The following is a 10,806-nucleotide window of genomic DNA, read 5'->3' as shown; positions in this document are numbered from 1 at the left end:
ATATTTGCGGTGGAGCTTTGAAGTGGCTCTGATGGGCTATTCCACTGCAGTGACCCCTGAAACGCCTGAAACACTCCCTTCACTGTTCACTTAAGGCCTTGCTCTCTGCTTCACTGAAGACTTGATAGCTCATTACTTTATGTAAAATGCTCTGGTGCTTTGAGTGCACTGTGTTGACCCACTGGCCCCAATCTGTAGAAGACATTGAGCAGTGTAAGCAGCGGGTGCAGCTCAGAAAAACATGTAGGGTTTCCTCAAGATACAGTCTTACAAAACGAATTTAGCGTGACAATTGGGCCATCATTTTTCATTTATGTTAACGATATTCATCCCATCTATTGTCTTATTAAAAAGCTTTCCTATTAACTGGGCAAAATACTGAATCGGGCCATATAGTGAAATGTCTTTGCGCTTTTAAATTGGCTGATCCAAACTTTTTTTGCCATGATATAAAAGCAGATATTTTTCTTTCTTTCTTTATTTTTTGTTTATTCATATCCATCTCAACATTTGTGAAAACCTGAAAAGAAATGGGTTTACATTTAATTGTTGTAGCAGAATTATTTTTTATGCAGACTTTTCTTTTATAAGTTCAAATGGGCCGCACTTCCTGCTGACCAACTATATTCTTTCTCTTTTTGTTGCTCATTTGCTCGCTTTGTGCCCAGTCTCGTCTCCAGTGGATATTCCTGGCGCCCACAGCCACTCAGCTCTTGCTCAGGCGTGGCACTGCTCCTTCCGCCTGATATTTTTAGTCTGTGTTGTGCAACCAAGCCTGTCAAATATTTATCCAGTTGACTTGAATTCATCTTTTACCCATTAACAAACATCTGCAAACATGGGTATACGTCTTAAATAAATGTACGCAGTTCACAGACACTATAATTTATCTTTTTCTTTTCTCTTCTTCAGCTTGTCTTGTAGTGAAGCCACAGCAAAGCCAAAGTTTGGTTAGCTTTTCTGCTAGAAGTTCTCACGCCACTTTACAGGCTTAAAAAGTACATCATACATCTACTACTTTTGTATTCACCATTGCGCTCAAGAAATGTGTATAGGATGTAAAATAACATTGCTTTTATATGATGCACTATGCAAAATAATGCAGTCCACCATCTGCAAAAATAACATGTAACTCCTTACATCTTTCATGACTTTCTTTTGCTGTTTGGATAAATAGATGGAGACAATGGGGAGGAAATGGATGTGGAAATGAAAGAGATTGGTGTGGGGGTGCAAGGGGGTATGCTGACAGATCCCAGCCCGCCTGATGAGGACCAGATAAGACCAGGGTTGTCTTCGAATGAGCCTCTCCTACATGTCCCACGCCTGTCAGTCCACACCCTCCTTCAGTCGGCTGGGACCCTCTGCCCACGCAGCTACACCCCCTAATTAAGGAGAACCACGAGGGACAAAAAACCTCATTGTCTTCCCAGGAATTTGTGCCCCTTGCAGCAGAGCCGACCTGTTAACGCCAGGCTCTCTCCCCTCCCACCATTCTTCCTCCTCAGTTCAAACTCAATGAGGATGCAAGTCCTTATGAATCAGTCTGTGTGTTGGGAGCTGGCCTTGTTCAGCTCTGGGTCTTTTCTACTATTTTGGAGATGCCACAAAACCACAAGTGGAGCATGTTGGATTTGGAACGGCTCCAGTGATAAAGAGCTGCAAGTGATGAGGTCATGTGGTGTCAAATTCTAAATATACAAACATTTACAATAGAACTGATGGTTTTAGATTCAAAAAGGGAATTGTGGTGACTTATACTTTAGTTTATATCAAATGTCTCGAGTGTCTGACTGATTGGAGATACATCATAAAAATTTGTATCATGATCTACTTTTGTTTAAAAGTACTTAAGGTAAATTGAATAAAGTTTACAGGTGCTTTTTTCTATTTCTACAATAATTGTAGATAGTAAACACTTAAAAGTGTAATACACAATTTAATTGCAACTACAGTATTTCTTGCACTTAATTTCCAAGTCCATGAAGGTAGAAATGTCTGTAGGTAATAAAAACAAGATACTTGTTTAAGATATTTTGGACTTTTTTTTTTAAATATATATGTATGATTTATTGTATGATATACACTATGATTCAAATACTCTGAATATATGGTACTAGATGGAGAAAGTAATGCAGGATTATTTCATAGATTTGTTTCACTCCTATATAAAATTAAAGAACAAAGAACAAAGACACATCATTTTTGCATAAATATAGAACTATATGGGCGTGCAAAACATTTCAGTCTATTATGTGGACTCATCCACTACACTGAGGTTGGTGAAATAGAAGGTGGCTCTGACTCCCTGCTCTTCATCATACAGAGCCTGACAGGTGAACATGCCCTGTGCTTCAGCCTGTACATCTTCAATCTGCAGAGAGGACGTGTCTTCGGGGATGATCAGCTGTCCCAGGTCGCTGGACGTGGACTGCACTTTGGTTCCGTGTCCGTAGTTAAAGGCCACTGCCACGTTGTTGTCAGTGCCTGGTTTGGTGAAGCCCCAGATGAAAATTTGAGGAGGAGGAGAGCCACATGGTAAAGTGACAGTGCCTCCTACAGCCACTGTGAGATTAGAGCGAATGTACTCCACCTCCTCAGGGAACAGCTCCAGGCCTGCAATATACACGTACAGACCATTGTAAGATTATTGAAGAGTATACCAATTTTTCATGAAATCTAATATAAAGGATTCATGAAGCCTATCAAATCAAATGGGGAAAGTATCTCTACATTTCTTGGAATATAATCTGAACTAATTATGGTGTCAGTGGCAGGTATGGATACTAACAGCAAAACTTAAGTCAGTCAACGTTAAATAGTTAAACCACAGTGCTACAACCTTCTCATGTAGTACATACTGACTTCTTAACTGCAGAAGTTAAGAACATTCTTGCCAGAAGACAGGACAACTGTGTTATGGTAAAAGTGACGTGCTTTGTTCATAATTATATATAAGCTATATAAAAACTAAAACAAACAAACATAGACGTCAGTTAGTTATGAGTCCGTAGTAGTCTGTAGTCCACCCTGATCCATGTGTTTTCAGTGGGAGGGGAAACCTGAGGAAACTAAATAACATGCAAACATGAAACTCCCAATAGGATCTTGTTGCTGTGAGTCCAGAGCACTAACCACTATGCCACTGTGCTGTGCTACCCCAACTTCATGTTTTAAAAGTTGAAATGTTCTACAGCAACTTGTGGACCCCCCAGAAGGTTGGGAATCAGCTCCTAGAGATGAGCAACACATCATTCTGAAATCACACTGTTTATTTGCCGCTGGTGTTTTTACAAACTCGATTTTATGACTCTGTCTTTGGCTCCACTCAGCATTTTGACAAAATAATGATAGCCGTTAATGGTAAGGAGGAACTGCACTGGTCTCAGCTTGTCTGCTCCCCGTTAGCTGCTATTGTTACAGGCATCAAAAGAGCAATGACAAGTTTACCTTGGAGAGGGAGAGCCACTATTGAGAAGATGAAGAGAAAGTGTAGAATCATGGTTCGTGGTCTTTTTAGTCCCATAAACCAAGTCCAGTCCCGGCTTCTTGTGCCATCCACAACACTGCGTCAGAATGTGTGACTGACGAGATAAACTGCTCCAAACTACAGAACTCACATTTAATTATTCAGGAGAGTTTCCAGCTCACCGGTGTCTGCATTTGGCCTGTGTAGCTGAGGACTCAGAGTGTAGAGTATCACCATGACGCCATTTCCTCATGTATTATTGAATACACTGGCTGAATAGACTTATTAGAATGAGATGAAGGTATTGTGTATTGAGTTAAAACAAGTGGTTGTAGACTGCAGACTTAATGGGGATCCAAATAAATAAAACTAAAACCAAACTGGTGAATCAGAGTAAATCTAGTATAAACATGCTTAGAAAAACACGATTAAATCCCCAAGACTGATAACTTTTGGGCTGCTGCAAGTAGTCAGGAAAAAAGAAAGGAGCAAAATGTAAACTAAAGGAAGGATAAAAGGAAAAAGCAGCTTGCATAGGAGCAATATGGATGCAGCCCATAAACCTGCTGTGACTCGAGGCGACTCCCGAGTAAAGGGAAGGTTGTAATTAGTTTAGGCATCATTTTTTGTGGTGAGGTCCTCACTATATTTAGCTGTTGTTGGAGAACAGACACATGTGATAAACATCCAATATAAAACAACATGAGTCTCGGGTACTTTAAAGATGAGGCTGAGTTCAAAGTCACAGAACAACAGACAAAGATGATTAAAAAAGTTGCGTAAAGCTACACTTTTTAGACATTAGCCCCTGGCTTTTTGTCAAGTCCAGCCTGATTCACCTGCACAAGTTCAGTAACATTGATCTGGCACAAACAAGACTTGGAACAGCTTCAGAAAACATTTGTGCAAGAGGCAAAAGTCAAAAATGCCTTTGGTGCTGCAGCTGGGATGCTTAGTCAGGAGGAATTCTGCCATTTAGGAAATTTACTAGTCCCAGATGGGTAACATCGATCATTAATCTGAATATGAACTGAAGCATATTTGATATCCAGGATTATTTTCCGAATGTGTATAAACTCGTAAACTTGTGCGATGGCTTTTGGAGTAAGAGCAGTCATATGCTGCTTATTCCTTGCCCAGTCTTCCAATTAGGTTTGCTGAATAGGTAAAGATACTTGTTTTAAATGTGTTCATTTAGCACAAAATGTTATGGCTAAGTAAAATTTAAGTTGTCATACTATGGAACATGCCAAGCATAGTAATAACATCTCCATGAAGACAAGCCGGCATAGCAAACACTCCACCAGAAAAGTCACGTAGTACAGTTTTAATGTGTAGATATTACTGTACAAAAATCTCTTATCTGGACTATCTTCTCCCTGTAAAAGCTTTCAGGTGCCATTGTCTCATTGAGCAGCTTAGATGGGGCCAACTTGACTTTGGTTTTGTCTTTTTGGCAGCACATAAGAGAAAAGAGTTGAGGCAGTAATATGGAGATCTGGGCAGCACATTACCCTGCAGCCTCCACATGTGTCACCCGCTCCCACTGCGCACCCTACCATACGACTTTATGTGATCTCAACACTTGACAAAACAGGTGGGTTCTCCGAGCAGAACCTATGATTAAAAACATCATTAGCGTTAGTATTGTTAAGGGCAAAGCTAACCTCTCATTTGCCATGGGACCACCTGTGCCGGGTTGTATGGCTTAAGCTAAACAGCAGATGATTCAGGCGCTGGATGAGAAAACAGTATTTGTTGGCACACATTTAGAGAATGTGTTTCCACTTATCTCCTGACTCTTATTTGTAAGTGATGAGGAAAAGTTTTTGCACCACTAAATTTGTGTTTTTAATCGCATTGCTTCCAGTGGTATTGATTTATTTTTCATAATCTACAGTGGTAGGGGAAGTGTTGTTTACTGAAAAGAAAATTATGATTATTAAGACAATAACAAACTCAAGTGAATGTGTCTATTGGGAATGTAAAGACAAACTATAAAATTATTATTGAGGAGGCAAAAAAAAACCTTCTGCTTGTGTTACATAAAATCACTCCAGTTTCAATGGGACCACCCATGTTTGTTCTGATTGTGTGATTGGTTCAAAATGTATGCCCCCTTTGTCACAAAGGCTTAATGAAACCCACATGAAGGTAAAATATATTGGTCCTAGAAAGTCTATTCTGGTGTACTTTATATTTGTGGTACATAAAAAACAAGACCAACTATGTTCAACATGTTTAGAGTAACATAAACAAAAGTAGACTAAAAGGGCAGAGCAAAATTTACTTTTATTACTACTACTTTATATTTACTTTTTCATTCACGTCATGTTTCCCCTGCACCAGTGGTCCCAGTAGTGCCACGTTTTCCTGTTTTTCCTCAAGTTGACAGCTCAGTTTTTGGCCACACAGGCCAGTGGAGCAGTGGTCTTATTGTACTGCTCGAGTGGACAGGGTCACATATATTAACCAGCCTCTGAATATAGCTGTTCCATCATCATTTATGGGTGCGACAGGCAGAGCACGGCTGTGTAAAGACTTGAGCTCATAAAACAGAGGTCCAGGCGGTCCGTGACCCCCATGTCCTCGTCTCCCTTCTGGGCTCATACCTGAGCACAGCGCGTCCAGATGACTGGCCTTGGGATAGGGGCAGCCTGCAAGGCCTCTCCCAAGAGAAATACCACTAAATATTGTTTTACATAAATCTCCGAGTAACTTTTGCAACAAGATTCTGGTTTTCCCTTATGTATCCCTGCATATTTTCCACATTGTTGTGTGCATGTGTTACTTCTTACCATTTTGTGTACATGTGTTACTATTTACCATTTTATGCAAAAAAAATCCAGTAGTAGTGGTCCACAGGCCCTGTATCTACCCTAGTGGTTGGGGTACTAAATATAAGGCTGCAACCAAGGATATGTGGATATTTCAAGGGTTCCGCGAGTGAGGGTTAGAAGGCACTGAGCCTTGAGTTTTCCCATGAGTTTAGTGAAAGGGGCAAAACACACACACAAACAAACACAACAACAATATCAACTCTTATGACATACTTTTACATTTCACAGTGCGGGTTAGCCATTATATTGGAGTTGTGCATTGAAAAGTTTGGGAACCCCTGGACAATTTTCTTCAGAAAATAAAAATTATATATATACTGTGACAGAAACATATTTTAATCTGCGACATTACACTGTTGTAATGATGTCTCTAGATTGTTAGATGACAATGATCCAGAATGATCTTATGAAGTGCTGAATGAGCTGAGCTGAAACAGCCAGACGCCTTTAAGCACCACAGAGGCCTTCAGCAAACAACATGTGGAAAGGCTTTGGCAGCTAATGTAGCGTGCAGTATTTATGCACTGAGCACGGACCTGACCACTGTCCATCAGGATCTGGGGATCAGTTATGCCCCAACCAGCCGCCACTACAGGAGCCCCTTTACACCCCTGTAACCTACAACAGGACACCCCTGCCCCAGCTGCACAGTGTGCAGAAGCCAAAGTCTTCATACAGCAGTCACTGGCTTATTAAGTCAAATAACTGCAGATTAAAAAAAGGGGGGGTTTAGTAAAACTTGCAACTGTAACACTTTGAGCCAAAAGTCGACATTCCTGTAAACTCCGGATACCAAACACCTCGGACTTCACAGTTGCACATTCAACAAGTTACGGCATGTGGTGTCAAACTCAATTAAGTCTCTCGTCACACTAATAAATATCAACATTGTTTGAATATAACATTTCTCGTCTCACTATGAGTGCCTTTTTCTCACCCAGAAAAAAACGTAAATTATCCAAAAATAAATAAATAATAGTATGTAGTTTACACAATCTAAAAACATTTATTTGGGGAGCTAATCAACCAGACCAAAACAACCACATAACTAATGTATACAATTATTTGTGACACACTGAACTGTCTTCTCCCACGCAAACAACATCTGACTAAATCAATTTTTAAAGAACTGACTTCTTTTTTTTTTTTTTTTTTACTAGTTTCAGAGTCACTGTCATTGTGGCCATGTTTTATGTTAAAAACATTGTTGCATTTAGGGAATTGTTATCCAATTTATCCCCAGATGTACGACAGTCAATTATCACTCGCTCTGAACAGAAGCTCTGTGGCATGACGGCAGCTTGAGAAGTTCCTCTAAAAACCGAGAAAAACTCCAAGGATGACAGTCAAATTGGTATTTAAGTTTCCACTAGTGTAATAGAGATGTCAAACATAATTTAACTCCTTCCTAGGGGAAAAACATACGCTTTCTGTGATTTACAGCTACACCGCTAATTGAAATGGTGTGAATGTGTATTATGCTGGCTGGCATGATTGTTGTTTCAAAATTATAATGGCATACATCACAGCATGAAAGACATTATGATACAGGCTCAAAGTTATTCTAGGCTAAAATGAAGTTGTCTTAATCATTTTGGGAACATATACAGTACAAGAGGAAGGCCTCTCAAACCACAAGCATATTTTTCACACTCACAGCCGAGCTTTTCCCTATTCAGTATTGATGTTAATATTATTAAGATTGTTAATTTAGATTTCTCATTACTATTAGGACACACTGTAAAGTGGGATAAATGAGTACTTGAGATCAAATTCTTGACTGTACTTCTGACATAGATCCAGGTTCGACCCAAAGCCATATGGAGAAAACATTCTATAGTGAGAAAAAATAAATAAAAATCTTGTTGTATGGCCTTCCTTTTTACAATCCAGTAAAGTAGATAGTTACTGGTTTTGCAACATCTTTGCCTGTACAGGAGAGGTCACTGGAGTACTTTTTCTAAGAAAGGTGACCGTAAAAATACTCAATAATGTCTGTGCAAGTAGAATCTGAAATCTTAAGTATGCTACATATATATTTTCTACAAGTCATATCAAGAGCAATGTCCCCCTTTGCTTCTTGTTTTTTTGTAAGGTAAAAACATTAAAGCGTTACATTTTTTCATAAATAAACTCGGGGCCCAGAGTGATTTTTCCATCTGGAAGCAGTAGAGGGCTTGTCTAAAAGATAAAAACGATATGAATCGCTCCTGGCAACTCCAATGTCCAGGCTGGGATCAATTACACAGACAGGATTGGGAGAGAGGAGAGGGGGGAGGAGGGCAAACTTTTCCCTGCTCCATGCTGTGGTCCAATGTAACCTTTAGACACACTTACACATACAAGTAAACTGGAGCGTAAGCAGGTTTGGTGTGCACAGCTCCCAGTGTTGCTATGGCGGGACATGTCGCATTAGCTCCGCCCATCAGCAAAGCTTTTACTACAGGCTGATGGCACTTCCAGATGAGGCCACTCGTTGCCAGCTGTGCCGTCATGTAGGCCGAGTCGAGCATTTACACAAGGACTAATAGAATAAGCTTGTTGTCTCTCTTAGCACAAGCAAAGTCATTATTGTTTTTTGGATTATACTGTTTGAAGTCCATTGTCCGAGTTTGGCTCTGAGATTTCATATGGCCCAATAACACATCTGCCTCACAGTCCTGACGAAATGCATTGTGGGATGCTTGAGAGCGGGAGGAGGGCTGTGATGGAATGAATATGAATAACACAAAGTAAAAACAGACAGTACAACCAGGAGGGGGGGCTGGAGAAAGACAAAAGCGTTTAATAGGATCCAGACGGTTGGAGCTGTGGCGCTTTCAGAGAGGCTGCTGCCACATGGACAACGCACACACTGTTTGTTTGTGAGCTCTGGCCAGACTTTCACAGCTTACAAAAGGTCACTGCAACACCTCCAGTGCCCATAACCTCTTTTAGGGTCAGCACTGATTCACAAATAGTGAAGGACCTCACCTCGTGTGGCCCCCGTTAAACTTCATGAGCTCCACTGGTTCTGTGTCTCTCATTACAAATACCAATACACACAGTGTAAAGGGCTGTGTAACAGGCCACTGTAAAGACACCTCTGGACCCTTGCCAAGAGCAGATCAGACCAACTAAGCACAAATATACAGGAAAGGGAAGGACAGGAGCTATAAGCTGTCAGTGTTTTTAAATGGCACTTTTGTTAAGATGAAATAAGCTTGACTTCAGAGAGAATTAAAGAGAACAAGTCCTGACATTACAACAATACCAAGACAAACCACAAGAGCAGTAATTGAGTTAAAACTGAATCTGATTATCTCACTCACTAGAACAATACAGTAAAAGCTGAACTGCCACAACTCATTAGTTCAAGGCCAAATCAGACTTAAATTGACTTTGCATAAAAATATAGTAATCTTTAATTGTCAACAACTGACAGGAATATATCTGAAAGGCACAACAGTTGTTGTTCATGTTGTTCAATTATGTTCACAAAATGTCATTAATGTTATCAACAGAGCAAAGGTTATATCTCTAGTAGACCAGACAATGACAAAGGGAGTGTTGGCGTACCAAAAAGTCTACACTTTGCTGCCATCTGCTGTCAGCTTTGTTCCATTGTGTTTCACTGTTTATAGGTGAATAAATAAACATATACAAACAAACAAAACAATCAGTCATATTAGTAATATCAAAATGTATGTAGCAATATCAAATGCATTTTTTTTTCTTTTAGAATTTTATTCTGAACATGAACTAAAGGTAAAAAGACTTCAATTAGAAATAACCCCGTAAAATATTCTGAATACTTATGTTTAGTTTTTTGGGGTTTTTTTTCCTGCAAAACTGTGGCATTTGAATATTTTGACCTTTTCACACTGGTACCTTCTTAGATAATATTTGATCTTCCAGGTACCACCAAATCTAAACCTTTATAAAGCCTAACTTAGGACCAAACAAGGTCTAAAGTGAGACTAAACCAGGTCTAAAATAAGCCTAAACCATAGATAAAGTAGTTTTGATTGGTGATTAACTCAAAAGAGAACAAAAGCATAATAGATTTGTCTCTAAATTAAACAAAAACTGCAGAGGGCCCGCTTACCACCAGAGGCAGTCCACGCACCACCAGAGGTACTGATCAAAAGATGTTATGGAAATACACCACACCTCCACCAAGACAGCAGCCAGTCCCAAAGCGTATGGTGCCACAAAACCACTGAACACTTCATCTCACAAATGTTAAAGAACCCACTTCATTCCATCTACTTTGTATTCAACACTAATGCTCACATTTTGATGTAGAATCTGATCACATTGTTGCTGTTGTCCAGATTTGGGCTCTCATGATATCAATTTTTTACTAGACGCTTGTGACCAAAATCATTTAGCTCACAAAATCCAAATCTTTTCTATTCCCTTGTATTGTAGCTGATGGTTACTACCACTGTATCAAAATGCTTTTTCTGCTGGCAAAGATTTCAATTTGTGTCATTGTGTCCCGAGTACACAGTG

General features: G+C 39.7%; 1 protein-coding gene across 1 annotated transcript; it reads right to left on the bottom strand.

The window, feature by feature from the left end:
* Positions 1-2,141: 2,141 nt before the first annotated feature.
* Positions 2,142-3,752, bottom strand: LOC129456730 (V-set and immunoglobulin domain-containing protein 10-like 2). Its single transcript, XM_055225983.1, has 2 exons — positions 3,451-3,752; positions 2,142-2,616 (listed from the first exon to the last, which is right to left on the bottom strand). The coding sequence occupies exons 1-2, from the start codon at positions 3,524-3,526 to the stop codon at positions 2,252-2,254; spliced, it is 441 nt and encodes a 146-aa protein (XP_055081958.1). The 5' UTR covers positions 3,527-3,752; the 3' UTR covers positions 2,142-2,251.
* Between the last annotated feature and the right edge of the window lie 7,054 nt (positions 3,753-10,806).

Source organism: Periophthalmus magnuspinnatus, chromosome 13 (genome assembly GCF_009829125.3).
Source record: "Periophthalmus magnuspinnatus isolate fPerMag1 chromosome 13, fPerMag1.2.pri, whole genome shotgun sequence".
Taxonomy (NCBI): domain Eukaryota; kingdom Metazoa; phylum Chordata; class Actinopteri; order Gobiiformes; family Gobiidae; genus Periophthalmus; species Periophthalmus magnuspinnatus.
Note: the sequence above shows the minus strand (reverse complement) of the source record. Positions and strands in the feature narration are given on the sequence as shown.